Here is a 26457-nt window from a genome sequence, read left to right as displayed (position 1 = left end):
GTGGCAAGACACAACCTGATACAATTTACCATCTCCTTTCACACTTCCAAATTTGCACATCTTGCTAATTGTCACGTTGTGGTGGGTTGGCCATGGCTAAATGCCAGGTGCCCACCAAAGCCACTCTACCACTCCCCCTCCTCAGCTGGACAGGGGAGAGGAAATACAACAAGAAGCTTATGGGTTGAGACAAGGACAGGGAGAGATCAGTCAGCAGTTATCGTCATGGGCAAAACAGACTCGACCTGGGGAAATTAGTTTAATTTATTGCCGGTCGAATCAGAGTAGGGTAATGACAAATAAGACCAAATCTTAAACCTGCTCCAGCCTGGGCTCCTCTCTCCATGGGGCCACAAGTCCTGCCAGGAGCCTGCTCCAGCGTGGGCTTCCCACAGGGTCACGGCCTCCTTCGGGCATCCCCCTGCTCTGGCATGGGGCCCTCCCCGGGTGTGGGTGGAGATCTGCTCCCCTGTGGAGCTCCATGGCTGCAGGGGCACAGCCGGCCTCACCAGGGGCTTCCCCGGGGGCTGCCGGGGAACCTCTGCTCCGGCGCCTGGAGCCCCTCCTGCCCCTCCTGCTGCTCTGGCCTGGGGGCTGCAGGGCTGTTCCTCTCACACGTTCTCACTCCTCTCTCCAGCTACTGCTCTGCAGCAGTTTTTTTTCCCCTTCTTATCTCTGTTACCCCAGAGGTGCTACCACCGTCGCTGATGGGCTCGGCCTTGGCCAGCGGTGGGTCCGTCTTGGAGCCGGCTGGTGTTGGCTCCGTTGGACACAGGGGAAGCTTCTAGCAGAAGCCATCCCTGCAGCCCCCACTGCTACCAAAACTTGGCCATGCAGACCCAATGCACATGTCAATAACTCCAGAGAACTCTCCTCTCACTCATGCCTCTAATTCCTTTCTTTATGTACTTAGGTATTTATTTTTCACAGTAATTAACGATCTGCCTTACAGTAATAGAACTAGGCTGTGCAACTCTGCTCGACTATAAATTCAGCCATGTTTATGCCAGATCTAAGCCAAACCTTACTGTCCTATTTATATTAACATAATTTAACCATGCCTGAGGCTTAGCAAGATGCTCGAAGACAAGTCCAGCCTAATAACCTATCCTGTATGTTCCAGTCAAACTATCATTTGTTTCATGTTCCGTTTTCCACTCTAGCTGTTGTTTTTTAGATGAAAAGGCTACATTTATAATTCAGTTGTCTATCAGACAACAAACCACCTAATGAACTAACTCCCTCCTTGTCTTTCTAAAGATCTAAAAACATGAACAGAATGACCATTTGACACCGAGTCAGGCCAAGAGAACTTGTGCAGCCTCTTATGGTGGTGCCACTGCACAAGTTATAACTTCTTGTGTTGTTTTGGTTAATTCAGATTAGAGTGTCTGAGAAACCTCTGGGGTCACAGCACTGTGAATATAGGTTGTACATCTTGCTTCTCTGGAGTTGCTTTTCGGGTTTCTGGTGCAGTATAAAGCAAATATTGCTGTTATGGTACAAATACATCACCAAACCAATGTGATGCCCTTGTATTAGTTTTGGAACTATTCTGGGACACTCTGTGTTCAATAAACCCTGAAACTATGACAACCAAGGGGAGTGATGCCCCTATTATCCCAAATCTCTTCCCCTTTCTAGACATATACCTGACTCACATGAGACTTTCAGTAGTGCCAGAGGGAAAGGACTCTGCGGAAATAGTCTGTTCCTAAGATGACAAAGTGAAAAAAAGCTTGGAAATGGTTACAGGTGTACAAAAAGATCTAATGGATACGGAAGGAAAGGAAAAGGAACTGGGAAAAAAGTCTGAGGAACCGGATGAAATTAAAACACTTCAGCCCAGTTTGCAGTTAGTTGGTAACACAGGAATCCATTTCTACATCATATATTAATAAAGAAGAGACTATTAGAGGGGCACACAGGGCCATAATATCAGGTAGAAAGTTACCGATAGCATCACACATGCAACAAATGGAAAAACCTATTAACCCAGCCTGACAATTCTCTGTATCTTTCCAAGAGTCCTGCCCAGTCCAGCTCTCTGGGTCATTTTCAGCATTAAGGCTTTCTAGAGAGTCTCTGGGTTAGTGCTGACAGTTGACCTGAATTTAATATTTCACTTGAAATAAATTGTTATTTTTAAAACTTCTACCCACATTTTTCTATTTATTACCAGAGAAATAAATTACTTTTCTTAATGTCACCAATAAAAGTCATTTATCATGTCACTTACTCCTTCCAGAGATAAAGCTAGCCTGATGCTGGAACCGATAGCTGTGTACCCTGAAGCACAACACGACCAATAGAAAATATCTATTGGAGATCAACCAAAGATGGCTTAGAGGACTTTTCCTCTGATTTGAAGATATAATGCTGTTCATCTTTAACATTTCTTTATCTTCAGCTTGCTTTCATGCCATACAATTATGTTTATGTAAGCTACATCCTATTAAATACCTGAATAGAAGACAGTCAGATGCAGAAATAAGTGCTCATTTAAAAAAAAAAAAAAGAAAAGAAAAAGTAAGGTAGATGAGAAGTAAAATTGCTAAGTACAAAGCAGATCCTGCTCTCACAAAAGTATTGAGAAAATTACCATGTGTCCTGGTTTTGGCTGGGACAGAGTTAATTTTCTTCCTGGTAGCTGGTGTAGTGCTGTGTTTTGGATTTGGGATGAAAAAATGTTGATAACCTGATGATGTTTTGGGTTGTTGCTGAGCAGTCAAGGACTGGCCAGCTTCTCGTGCTGGGCTGTCAGCGGGAAGGCGAGGGATGCCCGGGAAGCTGGGAGAGGACAGCCGGGACAGCTGACCCAGGCTGGCCACAGGGATATTCCACGCCATACGGCGTCATCCTCAGCGTATAAACTGGGAGAGTCGGCCGGGGAGGCACCGCGGCTTGGGAACTGGCTGGGCATGGGTCAGCAGGTGGTGAGCGATGGTGCTGTGCATCACTTGCTTTGTATATTCTTTTAGCATTTTTTTTCTGTCCTATTAAACCATCTTTAATCTCAACCCAGGATTTCCGCCCTTTTTTCTGATTCCCTCCCCGATCCCGCTTGCAGGGATGGGGGCAGGATGAGCGAACGGCTGTGTGGTTGCTTCAGCTGCCTGCTGGGTTAACCCACACCACCATGAACAACAAGCATCACGAAATAACTCATGAAGAAGTAGATACTTCTCTTAAAGACAGGAATTTAAAAGCATACAGTATAAAAAAAGACTCCAAGGCATATAACAAAAGACAAGGAAAGATCTGCTGTCAGCTCAGTAAGTGAATGTGGCCCAGCCGGTGCTCTGAGAGGCCACGTTTCCAAGGAGAGATAATATCAGCACGGAGAGGCACTGGAAAGCCGACCTCCGGTGCCGCAGGCAACCTTCATTCTTCCATTTCCCAGCTTCACAACTGCAGCAACATTTCATTTCCACACAGATGTGCGAGTGCTCAGCTGTCTTTTCCCTTGTGCTGTGCACCCGTGTCACCCCTGGCTCCTGGTGAAGAGGTTCATTACCCAAACTTAAGAGCATCCTAGTCCCTTGACTGTAGTTAACTATAATACCTTAAGTCTTTTATATCCAGTAAACATCAAGTCACTATTTATTTTATGTAGTCTTTTATAAGATCTTTCCTGTATTTTAACCTTCACAGTAAGATGAATCAAAAGGCTGCATAAAACTCCGGCCACCCAGTTTCACAGAATTGGTGCAACTTCCCTTTAACTGCTATGACAGACGTAAAAGCTCCAGACTTGCTCCACATAAGCCTGCGACCTGACGAAGCAGCATTCTCGGCGCACACCAGAGGGGATTATTGCCACTCTGACTAGAGAAGCACCTGCCTGTCCTGCCCATGAAAATCTTCTTCCACCTTCTGCACTGCTGGGAGCTGGTCCCCTGACACTGCCACAGCTCCCACCGGCACAGGCGGCTTCACTGTGAACCGTCTGCTCCACAAACTAAGTGGCTACTGCTGCAGGCAGAGACGTTCCTCCCTTCCCCTGCTCTGACCACGCCGACAGCGGTTACGGCAGAGACGTGGCACCACGAGCGAGTGGCACAGACGTCACCCCTTCATCAGTACGAATGCTAAGGACATGGCTACACTCCCCCACTGCTGCCGTGGTCTCGCTGCTGCTGTAACCTGCACTTGCTGGAGGAAACCTGCCATAAAAATACCCATCTATATTACTTTTATGCTTTCTGTTGTGTAGATGAGCTCTGGGCAGCAGAGGCTTGAGCTGAACAGACTGTGACTCCCCAAAGTTTCTTGCAGCAAAGGCAGGTTCTGTCTTTTCCGAAAGGGACTATGAAAAATAAAACTCCCATTGCCCCATCTGGCCATTTACTCAGCTGCAGCTAAGGAGCATACAAGCAAATTTTCAAGCATTTAAATCTCTGCGGCTGAACTGAAACCAGGCACTAACACTGCATTGGGTTTCTAGGCAAGAGAAGAGGAAATAGAGACCAGAAGATGGGCCAACTGGGACCAGTATCTAGTGCCAGCTTCTATGAGCGCCGCTTCCACCTCACCGATTAAACACATCTCTACTTGCAGTCTTAGGACCCATGTATTACATGAGTGGACATGCACATCCCCTTGCTGTTTACTTCAACAGAAGCCTCCATGACTCTGCCGAGAGCAGCCCACCTCCCAACACACTTCTGTGGGTGTCACCGGTATCCCACCATCCCCAGTTTCCCCTGCCCCATCACATGAAAGGGGCAGTGGGTTCAGTCCAGGCGAGGCCACCTTCTCAGCACACCTGGGAAGAGCCAGGACTCAGCACCACAAAGTGCTCGCTCCAGGCAGGCAGCTTTCTGCTGCAGGCCATGTAAACAAATACACGGTAACACACACTTCCCAGTGTACATTTTTAGAGCGGTAAGAGCTAACTTCACATTAACTGACAAGCAGGAATTGCACAGATGACCAAATCACACACCCTTTAAATCACAAGCCTGAGAAGTGCAGAATCAGTCTGACAGGCAAATCCCTCATGCAACAGCTGAAGCTGGAAATGGTGCAAGCAAGAAAAACAGTGTGGACTTACCGACATGTATAGGTTGCAACTTCCATATTAGACACATCAAGACAATAAACATAGGAGAGTCCAAATTTATTTTTGAGGTTTCTTGTACAGAGTATGGTGTTAAGATTGCAGGGCCTAACTTGAGCAGTGTTCCTGTGACACAGAAACCCGGCCGTCAAGTACCTAGCTCGCCCTGCCTTCAGCAGAAGCCATAGTTAGCCAGGAGCAGGTAAGATACGTTCATGAAGTTGAGCTCAGCAAGGGTGACGAATACAGTTCCACAGTAGTTGAAATGTTACTTTGAAAAGGGAAAAAAAAGCTGCTTAACAGAAGCTGTTAGAATAAGCTGGGAATTTCACTGGGAGAAATCTTCTAACTGGGAGCTGAAAGTCAATGAAATTAACTTAAACTGTCCGTGACAAAATGTAGATTATGCTGAAATTTCAAGAGGAGGAGGGAACAGAATGGTTTATTGGACTGTTTGCATCTTGGTGAGCGAATCGTGGAGGATTATGGGGACACACATACAGACAGAACAAATGTGTGGCATCCCAGAATTTGAACACTAGGCTTTGGTATTTCTTCTTGTGGAAAAGGACTAAATAGAACTCGGCTACAAATATTGAAATCTCCACACTCCAATAACATGTTAAGAATGGAAATTTTCAAAACCATGTTTTGGATAGTACAGGAAATGTTGATCTTCATTCTAAGTAACAAATGGGATTCAAACACTTTTTTTATTCAATCCATTTTCCAGACATCTGTACCTTTAATACACTTGTTAACAAAAGCTCTTTAAAAACAAACCCATCAAGTCCCACTTTGAAATGCGAAGTGTTTAAACTTACTAAAAAATTGACCGATACCGTAAAAATGAAGCTAAGCGCGTGATCTCAGCGTTACTCATATGCACTTGCTTTAGTGTCTGACCTCAGGTTATACCAGCCATAGCAGACTGCAACACAAACTGCATCTTGCTCTTGGAAATGAATGTGATGCACATGTGATTGTCAAAGACAGCATTTAATTTATGTACATGTCTTTCTAATTTTATAGACAAACTTGATTAGACAAAGTGTCTTACCATTGTGCTAACTGACATATCTGAGATTTTGTTTTTCTGATGACATAAAATAACATTATAAAGCTGTCCTGTGAAGGAGGATATAGGCAAAGGCTACTGCACCTTTACATGAAATATATGAAGAGTAAGCAAGAATTATTCCTCTCCTCTGCCCTTTTATAAGCAAAAGAAAGGAAAAAACATATTAGCTTACCTAATCAGACAAAATTCAGGGATAGCTAAAGGAATTTAATAATTAACAAACAAGCTTGATTCTGTCAGTGCTTTACTCATATTTCAAGTTCTCCTCAACAAGTATCAGCTTAAGGACAATTACCATATTTATTTTATAAAATTCTGCATATATTTACCTCTAGTCCCCTTTTATTAAAAAAATTATTACAAATTTACTGATTAAATATCTAGAAATAAATGGTTAAACTTCGAATTAGGAGGCAATGCTAGCAAAATAACTGTGCTACGTGACATACTTATAAACAATCAGAAAAAGAAATAAATAACAACTGATAAAAGCTGCAAATGGTACAGAATTATTGCAGTATTAGAAGCAAAGAAAAATCACAGGAGGCAGTGTGCAGGATGATAAAAGGGTAGAGAAAATTTGACTTGCACAACATAGTAAATAATCCAAGAGAAAAAAACATGTACACAATAGTATACCAAAAAAAGCATGCAATATTCCATTCTAAATTAGCAATTAACACTCAAGAAAGCGGTTGTGAAATCTTTTTGCAAAACTTAAGATATCACCTCAGTGTTGAGCAGCAATCAATCAAAAGCAAAACCAGAATATTAAGAATTATCTGGAAGATGACAGAGAAGAAAAAGCAGTTGTTATATCACTGTATAATGCCTAGTGCATCCATATCTTGAATTCTGCATGAGTACCAGTCCTCCTGTTTCAAAAAGGCAATAAGAATAGCTATAAAAGAACAGCTTCTATGTAAAGGGGGAGTAATTAGGACTCCTCAGTTATAGCATGAGACACTAGCAAAGTGAATGGGGAGGTGTTATTTACGGTGATGTTATTTCTTTACAGTATAAGAACTAAGGATCTTAAGACACTAAAAAGAAAGTAGAAAACACACACCTCTCACAAAAGATAAGCTGTGTAACTCTGCAATGGGCCGCTGCAGAGATCAAGAACACAGATGGGTTTGAGAAGTGATAGGAGATGCATGGAGAATAAATTAACAAAGCTCTTAAACACACATATGACTGCTGGAACATGAAACCCCCCAAGCCATCGACAAGGTAAAACAAGTCTTTGGGGGGGGTGGGTGCAGAACAGAAGGCATGTCACAGGAACGCAAGTAACAGAAACCAATACCAAACTGAACCACTGAGCTTTAATTGGTCCCATCAACACAGCTGGAATAGTTGAGGAACAGATGGCATGCCTCTCCAAAGGAGGGCAAATACTTGACAATTCACATGCAGGAATATAGACAGGAATATAGTACGGGAGGATTCATGTCTCCTATCCAATAGCCTACGACTTCCATGGGAAGCTCTCACTGTATGTTTGGATATTCCCGCCCAGCAGCTCAGTTACAAGTACCTTGTCATATGGGACCTTGTATGAAATTTTGCTCTTGCGGTTATGCAGCAAAATCCCATCTAAATGAAAGAAGGCACAGGGAATCTCCCTTTACCTCCTGTGTATTTGTGTAGCAGTTGAGCAGGATTCCAACCAGCTACTTTAAAAATGCAGTACCAAGAAAAAAAAAAAATCCCCTATAGTAAGGGTTTAAGTTAGAATTGACCTTGAAAGAACTGACCGGCAAGGCAATGGTGAGCTAAAAGCAGCTTTCTACAAATGTGGCACTTGGGTTAGGCAGCTTTCAAATATAAGGAGACAAGGAAGTAGCAGAAGGCACCCATGTACTTGGATACTGTCAATGTCAAGAGCTAACAGAAGCAACAGAAAAAAAGAATGTAAAAAAAAAGCAAATTCTGATAATCACCTTTAAATCTCCTCACTTTTTAATATGGCTAAGGAGGCACTCAAGAAAGGTGTCAACAACGTTTGCAATAATTAGCAGTGCAAATCGTATCAGAAGAGATCTTAATCATATCCTTAAACTGACCTAAATCTCGTAAGAGAATTTCTTACAGCTACTTTTAGGAATAAAAAGAAGTACTTCTGTAGAACTTTTGACACAAGTTTTTCGCTTGCAAAACTGAAGTAGACATCCAACAGCTTAACATGGGATTCTCTAGTTTCCCTTCCAGGATGTCATGAGCAGATGCTTTAACTGAAGCACCTGGCACAGAAGTGCATTTGTCAAGGCCATCCACAGGTAGAGAGAGCCCACAGGACTTCTTCGCTTTATTCTTTCTAACGCTCAGAATACAGACATATCAGAATATTACACAATTCTGCCTTTCTCTAACGATTGAGATGCACATTGCTCAGAAGGTGAGCTTTCTGACGTTCAGCTTACTTCCAGAAGCCCCACAAGTGCTTTTCCTTGGATTTTTATCTACCGTAACAGCTAACACACGTTGTGGAAACACAAGTACACAGCCAGGGAAAACTGCAAAAAGAATAAAGGGAAAACTGAGACTGAACATCAAGAATGATAAACCTTCTTACCAATCTACAGGATATGGCTCAACAGTAATTCAGACAAAGTCTCAATTATTTAGTTTGCAACTTTATTTCTTTATAAGTTATTGGTATAAAGTTTAGTATCTAATTATACAGTAATCTGGGGACTTTAATGGAAGCTTATTTTGTCCTTTTTAGTGTCTTTTGCCATTTGGTCCTCAGATGTGTTAAGAGGACTAATCTTATATGTGTACCTTAAATTTCTGTACAAAAACACTTCAAGCCTTTGTTTTGTTTGTCTGAGTAGGATGCGCAAATCATGCATATTGTAGACAATATAATGGTCAAGGAAATATTTCCCTCTTTAAACTAAGGCAGTTAAAACCCCATGAATATCAAGTGAGTAAATTGGAAGAGTAAAAAGGCTTCCTCAGTGCTCACTTATTCTTTGAGCAAATATCATGTTCAGTAAGACACGCTCTCTTGGAATAAGCATTGATTTGATTGCTGTCTGCATTGAAAAAGACAGCGATTGTCAAAGACAGCATTTAATTTATGTACATTTTATAACGTCACTAACTCATCCACTTTTGAATATGAACTCATCAGCGTTAAGCATTGTGTAAAACCACATGCAAAAAATTGCCATAAATTTTTTTAAATAGAACCAAATTGGCAAGTTTTTGGAAAGGATATTTCAATGTTAAAAAAAATATACTGTCTGTTAAAATGAGCACTTCAAGTAACTTAAATTATCTTCAGCAAATATGTCCAGCAAGAAACCCTCTGTAAAAGAAATTGTTCTTAGAACAAAAAACTAATGAATGGCTATTTAGACACTAATTTTTCAACACAGTGGTGGGTCTGTGTGAAACAATTTGTAATCTAAATAAAGTGAGTCCATTAAACTGTTAAAAAAAACATACATTAAGCAGGACTGGTTAACTATTGCCATTTCTGTATTTACAAAAGTGCTTAGCATAACAAAATTGCCTAAAAAAATATAAACTTTACCGATATCATTTGGTTCTATGTGTACTCCTAGATCTGCACTTGGAGAAAAATAGTATTTACATTGCTAGCTTTAGACAAGTTTCCTATTATTTTAAAGTAATTTAACAAAACTCCCCACACAAATGGACTCCTATGTAAGTCAATTCATTCCATCTTGCTCATCATAAATAGAGCAGAAGCAAATCCTTGAGTACTGAGCAGTATAAATAATTCTAGCCATTGTCTGTGGCATTAGACCCCAGTACAGGTTGCCGACAAATTGGGCAGGTGGAGTTTTCAGAAAGCCAGCGATCAATACAATGAATATGAAACTCATGCATACAAGGTAACTGCCTTAGCTTATTCCCTGTTACATATTCATTAATGCAAACACTACATGTTTTACTTATTTCATTTTCAGTGTGAATATCCCCATAGTTCCGGGTAGAAAGATTGTCGATCTGCTCTTTGGTTAAACCTCTTAAATGATCGTCATCCTCATCTTCATTCAGCAGGAAGAAGTGGGCAAGTCGAAGTATGGGCAGCGTTCCATTTTCCACTAGGTTGTTAGCATCTTGAGACTGCCTGTTATCTTGGTTTTCATTATTGCGACCATAGCGTTGAGTATCATCACTCTGTCCATTCATTTCCCTGCTGCCTTCTACTGCATGCCCATTTCTAGATGAAACCTCACTTGGATCACTGCTATTGTTTGCTGAACTTGAGTTATTCTGCGCTGACTGTACATCCGGTAAGTGATGACCACCTCTTCGCACTTCTGAGTTAGATTCAGTTTCCATTAAAGAACTCAGTTCTCCAAAGCCTGTCATAATTTGTCTAAGGATTGATCGAAGAGCCACTGATGAAGGTTCACCAAGCCCAGTTTCTGAAATCCGACGAAGAGGTATCCGTATAGTGCTAACGTAGGTTCGAATACCCGCACGTTCTGATCGTGATATCGTACGCCGAAATCCCCCACTGTCACTTTCAAAGGTAACTGTGTTTTCTGCCATTCCTACTCTAGAACGAGTTCTACTGGCAATACTGTCCCGATCTCTGTTTTCTCCAGGACGAATTCGTCTCACCTGAAGATCTAATGTAATTGTCGGATGCCTTCTAACAGCAGCTACTGGCCTACTAGTTTCCTCTTCTTCCAGAGTTATTCCCAAGGATGGGTCTACACTGGGAAGTTGAGGCGTCTGAGTGTTACCTCTTGCTTGTTCTTCAGCAGACTGTGGAGTAGGCTGAGCTGATTGTCTTCTACTTCTGTTGACTTGCTGTGCATTTCTATCCTGCCTCTGACCATGTTCCTCAGAATGAGCAGTGTCACCTTGCCTTTGCAGCGGAGAGCGGCTTCGACTACTTAAAGTAGACCTCAGCCGCAGAATTTCTAGTCTTTGGTTTGTACTCATCCGAACATTAGTTCTAGCTCTACCTCTTGTGACTCCTGTAGATGTACCTCTCTCTGGCATTTCTCTTCGTTCACCAGCAGCTGCAGAATTATTACGTGTAGTATTTGTTTGGGAAAGGCCTGTCAACTCCCGCGTTCTACTCCTGAGCCTCCCTGAGACTGGACGAGAGGCTGCTTCAGAGCTTTGTGCCACGGAACTCCTTACAGACCTGGTCCTCACAGTGCTTGAAGCCTCACTGTATGCCTCTCTTGCGGTTCTGCTCCTCGTTCGTGGAGTTACTGGACTGACAGCTCTTTGATGCCTTCTTTCTAAATACATTCTGCTACTATCTATACCCACATACTCCTCACCAGCAGTTTCAAAACTGTTATGTTCATGGTTTATGTTGATTTCAAGGCTAAATCGAAACTCCCCACTGTTTGGATTTGTTCGACTCACAGCTCTCCAGGTTTGGTTCCCGCTCTGTCCACTGCGAGTGGCATTTCCTGTGCGACGAAATGTGTTCAGCCATTCAAGCAAAGAGTCACCGTTTGAGTTTTCTCCAAGAACATCAGAATCTGAGAGAAACAAAGAATTGCAAACATTCATACAACTGCACGCTCAGCATACTACAATGCACTCCGAACCCGCTATGCTTGCTGGGCCCAGACTTCAGAAACATTACTGTAGCAGGACAGCTACCTTGCTATGCTAACGGAATTTTGCTGAAAATATACTGTATGTAAAAACTTTAGCAAAACTCATTAGTCCGACCTAGAATTTTTGTCTCAGCAGCAGACACACAGAGAAATTAATAAGCCCAGACAGCCTCTTCTAAGAAAGTGTTCAGATTTATGCAGTCCAAAGTTAGTCAGATATTTGTCCAAGATCTATCCCTCGCTTAAGCTATCAATTTGAGGGTATCCTAGTCAACTAATTTTGATAAAGCAAGGAAAAGTATAACAGATTTTGTCTTCTTTTGGAAAACATTTTTTTAAAGTTGTTTGCTATAAGCAGTAGAATAAATGATGCATGGTTTTGACAGACTTGCTCCTTTTGAGCAAATATACTCTTTTCCTACTACAATATCCACAGCTCCATTCCCAAGTCTCACAGAATCACAATGACAGAATCATTAAGGTTGGAAAGGACCTTCGAGATCATCAAGTCCAACCACTAATCCAGTGCCACCATGACCCCTAAACCACGTTCCGAAGAACCACATCCACACGTTTTTTTGAATACTTCCAGTGATGGTGACTCCACCACCTCCCTGGGCAGCTTGTTCCAATGCTTGACCACTCCCTCTGTAAAGAAATTTTTCCTGATATCCAATCTAAACCTCCTCTGGCACAACTTGAGGCCATTTCCTCTCGTCCTATCACTGGTTACTTGGGAGAAGAGACCAACACCCACCTCACCACAACCCCCTTTCAGGTAGTTGTAGAGAGCGATAAGGTCTCCCCTCAGCCTCCTCTTCTCCAGATTGAACAACCCCAGTTCCCTCAGCCACTCCTCAATAAGACTTGTGCTCCAGACCCCTCACCAGCTTTGTTGCCCTTCTTTGGACACGCTCCAGCACCTCAGCATCCTTCTTGTAGTGAGGGGCCCAAAACAGAACACAGGATTCAAGGTGCAGCCTCACCAGTGCTGAGTACAGGGGCACGATCACTTCCCTACTCCTGCTGGCCACACTCTTTCTGATACAGGCCAGGATGCTGTTGGCCTTCTTGGCCACCTGGGCACACTGCCGGCTCATATTCAGCTGGCTGTCAACCAGCACCTCCAGGTCCTTTTCTAATGGGCAGCTCTCCAGCCACTCCTCCCCAAGCTTGTAGCGTTGCATGGGGTTGTTGTGGCCGAAGTGCAGGACCCTACACTTGGCCTTATTAAACCTCATACAGTTGACCTCGGCCCATCGATCCAGCCTGTCCAGATCCCTCTGTAGAGCCCTCCTACCCTTCAGCAGATCAGCAGTCACACCCAAAATCTCCTCCAACTACTAGTTCAAGAACAGATACAACTGTTGTGGTTAGTGCTAACTATGTGTATAGAGCAAGCCAACGGTCATGATCACAGCAAAGGTTTTCCCTTGAAGGGATCAGATTAAGCTCTCCCTACTCCATCATCTCCCTACCTTCATGAACCTGCAAGAACTTTGTTATCTTCGTTTCCAAGTTGCCTGTTCCCCTTCTAAATCTGATTAGAATTGGCCAAATGATTAAGCCAATATTGCTGGGGAAGAGAAGACAGACAGAGCACATAATACAGACCTCATTTTCCATTAAAACAAATGGAAATGAAACAACAAAAAACAACCAACAATAGAGAGGTTAACCATTTCCTAATTAACTTCTTTTCTGTACCAACTTCTCTTACACATGATAAAACCTTTTAAGAATCAGAAGAATGATAATTATTTTTGTGCTATGAAGTTTACTAGCAAAGGGAAACCAGGAAAAGAGGAGGAAGTAATTTGTGGCTGACAAAATCAGTTTTCATGAAGTATTTCAAGTTTGTTTTTCTATCATTAGGAAATCTCTCTTACTTTGAAAACATTCCGCAGAGGCACAAAGGAAAAACAAGACTTGAAATGACTGGTACTGAAATCCATCAGCATGTCTCTTAAATATCTGTACAGAGCATAATTATGCATCACATACTATGTGTGTGTATATTTATATGAATGAAGAATGTTTACCTCCAGCAGTTCTGGTTTCACCTTCTCTGTTATCCAGATTAGTCTGTGATGCCAGACGCTCCTTGGCCCCCTCCAAGCGTTGCTGCAACTCTTCAGCTGTTATTTCCCCTGAAATAATTTACGTTTTGACAATGCTGTTAGATAAGACATTATTATTGGCTCAACACAGCCATGCAGAAATAATGTTATTTTCTATCTTGAAGAAAAATCTTCAGAAATAAGGTAAAACTAATGAGACTGAAAAGAAAGCAGCACTAGTGTGAGACTGTAACGCAGGTACACCGGTAACAGAGGAAGTAGGTACGAGGTGGGGTAAAAAAAGATGCTGAATGTGTGTCAAGAGCATGCTAACTTCCAGCAAAAATTCAGAGCAACTTCCAGCAACAACTCAGAGGCCCCCAAAATTTCCAAATACCAGCAGATACACTTTAGTGTACCAGATGTTAATTATTTGGGTTTGGATATTACCTGTATACAAAGACATTGCATTTGAAGGTGTTCTATTTTTAGTCCAGCTTTAGTATCTATTTAAGTTGTTAATTTTTACTGAATATCATTAATTTTGAAGGGAAATGTAGGATTTTTTCCTTTCTACAAAGCCACAGATGTCAGGCTACTTGAGTCATACAACTACATGTGGTGCCTGGCAGCAATAGTGTTACTTCACATTCTGTCTTTTCTATTGAAGGTATTGATATCTTACCAGGAGTGCCAAGCAGGTTGCGGTCTCTCATTAACCTGTAGTCTTCTTCATTGAGTTCATTAATGAACTGGTAATAGGCCTCCTCCCTACTGAGGCGCTCCAGCTGCCATTGTCTTTCATCTTCACCGTGACTGCGCTCTCGTGAGGATGCCTGCTCATTGCCATTTCCCGCACGGTGCCGAGAGCGATCCATAATGATAACGCCAGGCTGTCCTGAACAAAACCAGAAGGTTAGACTGTGCAGTAATTACGTTAAGAATTTACCTATTTTACAGTAAAGAGTTCCCAACATTTTCAATAAAATTAGTTTATTAATAGCTGAAGATGATTAAGATGAACCAAGCTCCATGTTATTTGCCAAGACAACAGTGCAGTTTATTATGCAAGTATTTTGCTTCTAGCTTGCTCAAAAATAGCTAGAAGACCCCTTCAGTCACTCAAGGGGCATACCAATTGGTACAGCAACTTTAAAACAAGAGAGCAATGATAGATTTTTATTTTTTTCAGCTAAATAGGATATTCTAGAAAGTTAAAGGAATAACAAAATCTATTTATCTTCTCCCAAGTAAAATACAACAGCAGCATGCAGTATTTTAAAAGCTAAAATGTCACTGAACATATTGTTCTCTAATTATTGGACTGTAATTACCCAACATAGACTGCTGACAACCACAGCTACTGCTTTAGAGAAGACTACCTTCCACTTGAAACATTTACTGATAAGCAGGTAAGACTACCTTTCTATTCAGCACTACCCCTCACATAGTGCAAAACCTACAGATACATTTTTGATGGAACTGACTCTTCTGACATTCTGACATTGCTGGTCTATTTTCCTTGTGATCTCTAATCCAAGGATTAGCTAACAGAAGGATACCCATCTCCAGGAAACTGGTGTAAAAGAGAAAGGACTATACTTTACCCACAGTTCTTCAGTACTTTCCAAATATTTAACCAGTGGGACCACACTATTAGAAGGGGTGAATAACCTTCCAGTATCAGAAAGAGGCATCACCTCCGTTGATTTCTGTGCCATTACCAGCTCTCTCTGGTTCAGTCTCAATCCTGGGACAATCAGCTCTCAGAGCACTGCCCAACTTTTCTATTTCCTAAAGAAAACCCATTCTTCATCAGTCAGTTTGAAAGAGGAGAAAGCAAAGTGTCATCCTTTCAATGGGGCTTCCCATTTAACAAAAGCCATCTGTAACACCTGCTGAGGCAGACACCTGACAGAAGAGATCACTTCTCTTGAGGAGGTCACCAGGCCAAAAAAACCCAACCATATGGCACATTCTGCTTACGTGCGAAAAGAAAGTTATTGGGTAAACACTTCCCGCCCCCTCCCCCCCCCCAGTTCACCAACATATCCAAGCCACTTCAAGTATTACTTGTAGGGAAAACACAGAACAGCGTTCTCAGCAGACTCCCAATCAGTAATTAGTCTTCACAGGAAAGGTGATGAGACAACCAACAGACCAACTGTTACACATACATTCAATAAAGAGTTAATCTTTATCACTGCTGCCAACAGATATGAAGAATCAGAAAATGTATTTGCCAACAGCAGAAGCTGGCATACATTTAATATACCTTTCTTACGTTCTTTGTGGGATCCATTCTGATGCGTCCTTGGTCTCCTCATTTTCCGCCCCATATGCTACTCCACCCCCCTCTGCCCCACCCCGCAGGTAACTGCACATCTAAACAGCCCTTCCCAATCTTCTCACTCATCTGCCTCCTGTGTCCAATATTGCATTTCAATGTATTTAATACTTCCTTCCCAGCTCTTTAACTCACTTAACTGAAAAGAAATCCAATCTGAGTATCTCCCCCTCAAGACATTTTCTATTCCCAGAGTATTTGTGGGGGTTTTAAATTTACTATCGTCCTTGTGGCTCAGCCTGCCAAGCTGTAGGTAATCACTGACGTCCGTTTACTACCAGGGCTGTGCTCAAATCAGGTCACTTCTCATATCACGTGTCTAAACACAATTTTCTCAGCCAGCTTTTCCTCAAAACAAATACAATCCCCACCCACCCTCCCAACAACACATGGCTAGCACTACTATTACCCTGATGACACCCATAACTTGATTGTTATCATGAAAATGCCCAATCCATACTGCACTGACTATGGAAGTGCCTCTGTCCCAGGTGATTTACAACTTGACACAGGTAAAGTAAGAAGAGGAAACAGAACAGATAAAATTCATTTGGTTTCACATACGGTTGCTACTTAGATGAAAGCCTTAAAACAACTAATGTGTTACTATTTGCCCGACAATGACCACAGTAAGCTAACCGAATGTCTGGATATATCACCATATTGCCGCACAGAAAAAATGACATACAAATTCTTAAGATGAGAAGTGCATCACATGTAGTCCCCCTCAATCTAAATTTAAACTGGTGTTCAAAAGAGAGGTTCTTACTTTTTTTTTCTTATCCACAGAAAGCCTGGAAATCTCTTCTTCAGATTTTGTGGGTGGTAGAAAAAAATTACTGTTTTGTTGACAACTGTATGGTAGGATGATTAGTCACACTCTTCAAATGACTCACTTAGAAACAGTAAGAAGTGTGAAGTGTTCGGTTGTCCCATCTGTTTAACATAACTGCATGGATGTCAACTACTACCCATATTTATCAAATGCCATCAAAAGTAAGTACTTTGGCACTTAAAATGTTTCAGAGTAGTGAAAGTCAAAAGTTATTAACTGCATCAAAATGAACTACTTTGGCATGTAAAATATTTCAGAGTATTGTAAAGTTGAAGGGTATTAACTACTAAGATGTAAAAAACTGAAATCGAAATCCAGTTATGACTCAGGATTACCCTCCCTTTGCAAAGAAACAGGTGCCACATGTCAACAGTTTATCTACATTTTCTAGAATTTTCAAACCAAGACTAACTCCTTGAGTTCTTAATTCATAGTTACTTTGGCCCATTCTTGAAGATTTACCTTCAAATTTATCCAAGCAATATATAACTTAAGCTTTTAGGTTTTGGCCTCGTTCCATGAATTACTACCCCCAATTCAATTAGGTACTCATTTCCTGAAAGACTACCACCGGATTGCAAGCAAAACGACTACGGGGTTTAGATGAGGAAGCCTCCCCAAGCGACAGGGCTATTTAGCATTTCTGTCACATTGCAGCCTCCAGGCGAGATGATCTCACCGAATTTGAAGGAAAAAAAACCCCAAAAAACAGAAACAAAAAAACCAACAAACCCAGACAACCCCACACAGCCTGGGGAAGGAGGGGAGGGAAAGGGAAGGAAAGACAAAGGAAGAATCAGAAGGCAATTAAGAAGCAGGACACCCAAAGCGATCCAAGCCCATGGGCCAGGCCCCAGGCCGGCAGCAAGGCCTGTAGACCCCAGCCCTGCGCCAGGTTCACGCTGCCCGGACACTGCCCAAGGCGGCGGCCGGCTGTGCGCCCCGGGGCCGAGGAGCCGCGGGGAGCCCCGACGGGGCGGGGAGCCCCGGCCGTGCCGTCCCCGCCAGCGCCTGCTGCCAGACACCTGGGGGAGGGGAGGATAAGCGGAGTGACTGACACGGCTCCCGCCCAATCAACCTGGCCATCTTACCGCCACCGACCAATCACAACAGGGCAGGGCGGCCCATGTCCTCCCGCTTCTCTCCTCCCGACTGGCCGGTCGGGCCCCGCCACTAACCGCCACCGGTCGGATCGACTCCCTCCAGCGGTGCCCGCTCCCCCGTCTCCCCTGCCCGCCTGGAAGCGGCATCACCCCCTGCGACAAACTGGGCAGGCGTCCATGCCGCCGCCGCCGCCACCGCCTGCCCCGGGGGAGTCTGCCGAGAGCGCAGCCGGAGAGACCCCAGAGCCCGTCCCTGCCTGCTGTCCGCGGCGCCGACCGGGGCGGCCCCGCTCAGCCCCGCTGCGCGCTCCCCTTCCCTCCAGGCGGCAGGAGCAACCGCCGCCTACACCGGAACGAAACCAATCCCTACGTGTGCGAGCGGCACGTTCCAGCCCCGATTGCCGTCCGGGCGGCTGCCGGCAGCCGCCAGTGCAGGTTCCGTGCGCGCGAGAGCGGCCCCGCCGGCAACGCACCGCCCCTCCCCGCACATGCGCACAGCTGCGGCGCGGGCGGTCGTTGGGCGGTGCGCGTGCCGTGGGGGTCAACGGCAGCGGCGCGCGCAGGCCCGCGGCTGCGGCGCGGTGCGAGGGGGGGAGGGGGCACCCCCGTCGCTCCGCGCGGAGGCGGCCGCCGGCTCCGCGCCACGCCCCGGTCACCGAGCCTCGACCCCCCTCGCGGCACGTGCTGCCTGCCACCCCCTCCAGCAGGCCGGAGTCGCTCGCGGCCGTAGGGGTAACGAGCTCGTTTGCTGCGGGGTAACGAGCGCGCAAACACCTTGAGGAAGACGGAGAGCGCCAGCGCCCCACGGCCCCTCCTGGCCTCCAGCAGCTCCTCGGGCTGCCCTGGCCAGCGGAGGCCGCCGCCCTCGGCTGCTCCTGCTGCCATCCCCAGGCAGCCCACTCGGTCACCGCTCGCTGCTGTGCGGGCTTTTCCTCTCACTAAAGCTTTGGTGTTTTTTTTTTTTTTGCCTAACTTGCCATTCTCCACAGTCTTCCCCTTCACACACGTAAAGGAAGTCGTTCCAGGTATGGCATTCCATTAGCAAACCCATTCCTGATCAAAACTGGTGTGGTTATCCCTGCCCTGGTGGGTGTGAGCCTCACCTGGTAGGTTAACTTACACAGACCAGGTAGATACACAAAGAAGATTTCACAATACATCACCTCTCAGCTGTAGGACAACCTCAACATTGTTAACCTCATCATAGCAATAGGACAAAGGGTAACGGTTCTAAACTAAAAGAGGGTAGATGTAGACTAGATAGAAGGAAGAAATTTTTCCCAATGAGGGTGGTGAACCACTGGCACAGGTTGCCCAGAGAGGTGGTAGATGCCCCATCACTGGCAACATTCCAGGTCAGGTTGGACGGGGCTCTGAGCAACCTGCTTTAGTTGGGGATGTCCCTGCTTATTGCAGCGGGGGTTGGACTAGATGACCTTAAAAGGTCCCTTCCAAGCCAAACTATTCTATGATTCTACATCAATGACCTTTACTATATTTTACCAAATGAGCATAAAACTGCAGCCTCACTTACTCGTTTGGCACATTATAATAAATCACATGAGGAGTAAGATTATAGTCTCTTCCCCCCCCCCCCCCGCCCCTGCTCTCTCATCCTTAGGCCTGCATTTTTGGATGGGACGCCTCTCCCATTTTCCATGAGACTCTGCCTCTCCTTCCTTCCTTTCTGTTTACCTTTCCTGCTGCAGTAACCTCCCTTCACCTTCTCCATTTTCTAAAATGAATGATCAGCTGCTCAATCCCCTCACAGAAACCATTGTGTTTCAAGCTGTGACTTTAGCAATTACAATTTGCAGAGCCTTAGAAGTTTTTCACACAAGAGGCGAACCCTTTTACAAATTTCACAGGTGCTAACTGTTTATATGCTGATAGCATCCTCAGACTTTCTTTTTGGAGTTGATTCTGCAGATTGTTTCAACACATGGCAGAAGCTGGCAGGCTGTGACAGGGGAGCACGTTTCACATCTTACGTAAACTATTTGAATCGGCAAAATGAGAGGATTTCATGAGAAGAATGCTTTAACTATATAAAAGCACCTCATCCCTAGAATATCCAAATTGCTCATACTTCTGTTCAAACTTGCTTGGAGAAATAAACAAAGTCTGGTTATTTTTTGTGCAACTGGTCTCGATGCAAATGCAAACCCTCACTAATGAGTCAGGTGTCAGGAGAGGGTCGGGACGGTGTCCGGGAAGATACCTCCTCCCCCCACTTCAACCAGGCACCCCAGGTTTTCTTTATTCTGGTTGATAAAAAGAGTTTACACAAGTGTTACATTTAGGTTTTGTGTTAGTTTACACTCCTTTTGTGCCAGTACATGGTTTCCATGAGACAAAGTGATGGTTGGGGCACATTCTTAGCACTGAGGCCAGACCAGGGACTATTCCCTCCTGCTCACTGTATTCAAAAAATGGAATCCTCGTTGTTATTCAGGTTCCTCGCCAGAGTATGAATGATTAGTTTTGCATTATGATTTCCTTTGCCTGGAGCAATTAAAATGTGTCCTTCCTGAAAACCAATTTTAAATGCATAACAAAAATCAGAGTATATAAAGCAGTGCCTGGATCCCTTGAAAAGTCAATTTCTTCCCACAATTATTTTTTGTCCTATTTTTGAAATCTTTTCCTCTCCTAGTCTGTTTTTAGTAATCATTATTCCACAGTCCAACATGACATCTTCTCTGGTATCAAGCCCACATATGGGCTGCTCACCCAGAAGCAGCTTATGTTTTAAGTAGATTAATAAACCACTATTTCCATACTGAAATTTTACACTGAATTAGTTTATTTCCTACTGACCTGTCCTCCGACATAGATTTTTGTGTCCATTTCCTGTTCATAGTGGCGTTTCACAGCACTGTAACTGAGTACAGCCTCTGTTTATTTTATGCTGTGGTGTTAATACAACATAACAATAGTAGATCTTTCCTGGAATCTTCTTATTGCACTGTAGCAATGCTTTCCACAGTAACTACTGTCTTTGGAACTGTCATAAAAATAGCCTATGGAGGGCAGCAAACCTCAGGCAATTACAAGGCTTGTAATATAAAAAGTGTAACCCTGATTTTAATTTGATTGTTCAGTCATTTAAATTCTTTAGAAAGTAACTTGGTATTCAATTGTATTTTATTAATTCGTATAAGTAAGGCAGAACCTCATAGTATTTTTAAACTCAATCTTGGCACGTCTAGATGACACCAAAGTGGTGACATCAAGTAGGTATGCTTGAGAGGAACCTGGACAGGCTGGAGGAATGGGCCATCAGGAACTTCATGAAGTTCAGCGAGGACTGCAAATCCTCGCTGTTTTTGCAAATGTGCAAATGCAAAGTCCTCCATCTCAGGCTGACTGGGACGATACCGAACGGGGCTTACTGGCTAGGTAGCGTCTCTGCTGGAAAGGACGGGGGCAGCTGGCCAGTACTGACAAGGAGGTTACTGAGAGGAGGACAGGGCCGGGATTTTTACCAAAGTGCACAGTGGGAGGAGAGACGGTGATCATAAATTTGAAAGAAAGGAGGTTCAGAGTAGATAGAAGGACAAAAAATGTCACCCTGAGGACAGCCAGGTCCAGCGAGGCTGTGGCATTTCCCTCCATAGAGGTTTTCAAGACCCGAGTGGACAATGCCCCAAGCAACCTGAATTTAATAGTAGTCCTGCTTTGAGCAGGATATTAAACTAAATCACCTCCAGAGGTCCCTTCCAACCTGAATACTTCTATGATTCTGTTTACTGAAATAATATTAAATAATAGAATAATATTCATTATCCAGCATTATTTCCCCTCAGGTAGGGCTCCTTTCAATAACAACAGTAACCAGGAATCGATTTTCAAGGTCTGTTGAGGCTCTTTAGAACTGATTCTCTGGATTCCTTGGGAGCATAAAACAGTCAGGCCGATAGTTACTGTAGGTGGTCCTGAGTCTGCAAACAGATGTTTCACCGAAGGCAAGCATGACTCTCGCCATGTACAGGAGCGGGATCCAAGGAACTGATTTATGTTTGTTAATAACTTGCACTCATCCCGGAATCTAGAATGCCTTGTTAGATCAAGTGCATCACTAGTTTGATCAACTTTATACTAATTGATCAACTTTAAAGTACAGTTAAGTGCAAAATAAAAAAAAACCCACATTGCTTTATATACAAAACTATTTGTAGAAGCAGCACGTCACTTACCTGTTTTAAATAAAGTGCGTTCTTAAATGCTGCCAGTATTCAGCTCACTCACTCATCTGCATGTTAACTGCAAGATTTATGGAAAATACTCAAACTGTGCAAGTATGATAGTTTGTTTTTCTTTACAGACTGCAAAGAAACAAACTCTTTGTTTCTTTGCAGTCTGTAAAGAAAAACAAACTCCACATTGTTCTCTTGCCTTCAGCTTTCCCTGGTCTAAGCAAGAGTGGAAGATGCATAGCACTTAGCTGGACAGCCCCTTTTTCACTCAGTACCAAGCTGGGAATACCTTAGTCACACTGCTAAAGAATGTCCTTTGGGGATATGGAAAACTTTTAGCAGGTAGCTACTCCTGCATGAAAAATTCTCTGAAAAGCAAAAACATGTTAAAATTTGGCAAATCAGTAAATGGAGCACGCGGACATGCTGATGGCATGGGGACGTGATTGAGCGTTGTAGATTACCCACTTACAAAATACAGAAATGAGAAAGCCAAACTGTTAAAGATACACTGTGGGTTTTTTTCTTTATTTACAAAGACTGCAAAACACAGAGCAAGTAGCTTGTTGTCCATTCCCCAGCTGTAAGCTTTGCTTCACAAACTCTGATTCTAGCAGCGACGCTGTGGCCATGAGTATGCAAATACACATGCGACAAAACCAGCTTGGCTTTCGGTACTGCTGCTCCGGCTCGGGTACAGAATCCGCTTTATCTGGTGCCGTACCTCAACAGGCAGCATCTGCTTACGACCACAACCCAGCTGGTTCCCAGATGATCCAGGGCTTTCACCTGAAATACAATTCCCTACATTCAGACACACTTAATGATGTGAACCTTCCTTGACTACTTTCCTCTCAGGACACAGCTCACTTTGCTAACTTGTCTCCAACCCTCTGGACATTATCGGTGCTAACACAGTAACAGTCGCTTTCCCATGGAGAACTCAGATTTTCTTTACCAGTGTGGTGATTTCAAACAAAAAATGTCACAAATATTGCGTGTACAGGAAATATTAGAAACAACACAGACTTGGAACAGAGGGATATTATAAAGTGAGCCATGAATGTTAGAGCAAAAAAGAGAAAGAGCAAAGCTCCAAAATGCCAAATTCAGCAGGACATGTTAAGCATATTTTTTCAAACTGATTTCTGAGACAGCACAGAAGGAGGGCATACAAATCAAGCAGTAAGAGATCCTATCAATTAAAAGGGCCACTGTGGGGACCTGAGCATCAAGAATAGCAGATCATGGCCTGGTCATGTCTCTCTTTTTAAGATCAGACTCCAAAATTAAACTCTTTCTTGAAATTATATTATACTGTGGCAGATTTTTTAAAATAAAACACAAAAAGTATGCAACTTCCTATGAAGCAGAATTAGAAGTTGACCTTGAAATGTCAATATTCATTTTTCAAATCTCTTATGTCTTGGGGACCATCTATCTGAATTGGTAAAATTGAACATTGCCCACAATACAAGTATCTGAAGTGAAAACAGAGTGAAGAAGCAGCAATTTTACAGCTACGCTCGATCTGGAAGGCATACAATCCAAACATTAGTAAAAACTAATGAAACATGCGCAGAAAGGCAGACTTCTAACCATTCATAAAAAAGGACCAAGATCTGAAAGAGAAGAGAAGTTACTTCTGTTGTAGTTTTGACTTCTCAGAATGTATTTGCCAAAGTATGGAATTCTTTCCAAGCAGTTTATGTAAACATGTAAAACGTAGCACAGGTCCTTGGAAAACTTGTATTCTTGTTTTTATTCGTGCCCTCTTTTCTTTCTAAGCAAATGTTGTTCCTCCTCCTCCACACCCTGCAGTGTTTTAGGTCAGGACAGACTAAACTCACCCATTAATTTCCATGCAATAATTGGATTTGTGGGAATGAGTTTGCATATTTATTGCCTCCATGAAAGAGTGTTTAATAATAGAAAAAAGAGGACGAAGTTACAGAAGAGTGGTTATTTCTACTTCCCCCCTCCTTGCTGACAGGACTGAGGGTTGTTGGCAGGCAGGAGGTGCTGAACGTGGTGGGTTTGGCCGTGCAAGCTTGGACCCTGGTGTCCCTGGAAGCCCCTGAAGGCAGAGTCGCGCTGCTCTGCTTTGGGCTGAGGTGGGAGAATTTTGCGAGGTGGATGGCATCTTCCAGCCTGTTTGATCTTTGCGGGCTGCTGGGCTGCCCTGAGCTATTTCTAGTTGCTTGGTGTAGTGAGTCGCCAGGCAATAACCGTGTATAATTTAGTTGGGTTGCTGGGCAAATAAAATTTAGTTTTGATGCTTCTACCAATTGCATGTATTTTTCCTAACACCTGCCTAATTGCTTTATCTAATGTAAGTTATATCTCTCACAATGATATAGCAACATACCATAGCAAGGTCAAATCAGTCTGATTGAGTGATGCCAGCTCAGGAGGCTGGCATATCCCTATCCCCAATTTTCAGGATTCAACTTCAATGTGAAAATAAAAATGGGGATTTGTAAATTCAAATGGAGATGATTTCAGAATGTTCCAGAAAATGCAGTTGCTCCTTTCAGAAGCCCCCACACTGCACGTTACTTCATCTCTAAGTTAGGGATTTGAGTGCCCACTTACTTTACCCACATTGTGTTCTTGAGATAAAATGTGAAGCGTATGTGCATGATTACTAAAAATGCCAAAAGCTGGGCTGTATTTAGCAGTATTGCTGTAGCTTTAGTTTAGTTACAAGTTCTCTATTCTATAAAATGACCATCTGGCTTTGTGTTGGGTTGGTAACTACAGCTCTGTCAGCCAAGGAAAGGAATTGGAAAGCGCCCGGTTACTGGTGACATGCAAGGGCCTTGCTAAACATAATGCTTTTGCATTAAATACTGGGCGCTGTGATCACGATTTGTCTCTGCAGCCATGCAGAGAAGGTTCGTCAGCACTGTAGTTATCTGTGTCTATGCCCGAAGTCATGGAATCGTCTTAATTAGAATGATGTTAATAGGCAGTCTGGCAGGTAGAGCAGACTAGGACTGACTGTGTCTGCCCTCACTGGTTTGGAGTGAGGTGGAAACCCTATAGCCACTGTAACTAACCTCCATAATGGCAACAGCTGCTGCTTGCGGTGACTGCCGACTTGCAGGCCCCACGTCCCACCTCCAGCGGCCCAACTGGCGGGGCTGATCCAGGGCAGCCCGCGGGTGGGGTCCCTATGCTGCACCTGGTGCTGGCAGCCCAGTGAAGGAATCCTGGTCCTGGGACAGGGAATAACCACACATACAGCCTCTGCCGGTCCCGCTGGCCGGGGGCTGTGCCCGGCCTGCTGCTCCCTCAGCCCTGCCCAGGGACTACACCTCCCAGCGTGCATCACGCGGGCAAGACTACAACTCCCGGCATGCATCGCGACGCGTTGCGCTCCCACACCTCCCTCCCGTCTGTACTACATCTCCCAGCGTGCTGCAGCACCCCCAAGGCATGCCGGGACAGGCGGGGGCGGGGTTCTTGGCGGAGGTCGCAGCCTGCCGCCTTCCACGTGGTGTGCTGCCCGCCGCGCCCGGGGCCGGGGAGGTGCCTGCGGTTTGCGACGTTTCTTTGCGGCATCGCGGCCGCCGTATTCCGCCCGGGAGACGGGCTGTTGTGCCGCTAGCTGGCGGGGCGGGGAGGGAGCAGCCGTACGGCGGGGCTCGAGAGGGGAGGGACGGGAGCAGCCCTGCCGCCGCCGCCGCCCGCCCGCCCCTGGATGGTCCGCGGGGCGGCTCGGGGGCCTCCTCCTCCTCCTGCTGCTGCTGCTGCTGCTGCCGCCCGGTCGCGGCGGGGCGGGGCGCGGCGGGGTGCGCGGCTGTCGGGGCCGGCGCGGCGCGGCTCGGGTCGGCGCAGTGGGCGCTGAAGATGGACTATGACTTCAAGGTGAAGCTGACCGGGGAGCGCGAGCGGGTGGAGGACCTGTTCGAGTACGAGGGCTGCAAGGTGGGCAGGGGCACCTACGGGCACGTCTACAAAGCCAAGCGGAAGGACGGGTGAGTGAGGAGAGGGGCCCCTCCGGCCCCCGCCAGCGGCTATCCGCGGCCCCCGCCCCGGTCCCTGGCCCGGCCGCGCCCGCCTGCCCCCGGCCGGCCCCGCCGCCTGCCCCACCGCCTGGTCCACCGCCCCCCGGCCCTGCCCGCCGCCCCCCGGCCCTGCCCTTTGCCCCCGGGTGCCGCGGCTACTGCTGCCGCCCGGTTAAACCCC

At 44.8% G+C, this 26457-nt stretch overlaps 2 protein-coding genes across 3 annotated transcripts in view; one reads left to right on the top strand and one right to left on the bottom strand.

Moving 5' to 3' along the window:
- Nucleotides 1-9902: 9902 nt before the first annotated feature.
- RNF6 (ring finger protein 6) lies at nucleotides 9903-16091 on the bottom strand (the record flags this gene model as incomplete). The annotated part of the gene is made up of 4 exons (XM_082000677.1): nucleotides 16055-16091; nucleotides 14465-14677; nucleotides 13762-13869; nucleotides 9903-11638 (listed from the first exon to the last, which is right to left on the bottom strand). Exons 2-4 carry the CDS (start codon nucleotides 14655-14657, stop codon nucleotides 9903-9905), a joined length of 2037 nt encoding a protein of 678 aa, XP_081856803.1. The 5' UTR covers nucleotides 14658-14677; nucleotides 16055-16091.
- A 10027-nt stretch (nucleotides 16092-26118) lies between these two features.
- CDK8 (cyclin dependent kinase 8) overlaps nucleotides 26119-26457 on the top strand; it is a gene marked incomplete at its 5' end in the record, with an annotated part of 82803 nt that continues 82464 nt past the window's right edge. For both annotated transcript variants that reach the window (XM_082013950.1, XM_082013949.1), the window contains one exon: nucleotides 26119-26246. In XM_082013950.1, the coding sequence (XP_081870076.1) occupies nucleotides 26119-26246 (128 nt within the window). The remainder of the gene's footprint in view (nucleotides 26247-26457) is intronic.

Source organism: Phaethon aethereus (genome assembly GCF_964289735.1).
Source record: "Phaethon aethereus genome assembly, chromosome: 1".
Lineage (NCBI taxonomy): Eukaryota > Metazoa > Chordata > Aves > Phaethontiformes > Phaethontidae > Phaethon > Phaethon aethereus.
This window is presented reverse-complemented; position numbering and strand designations above follow the sequence as displayed.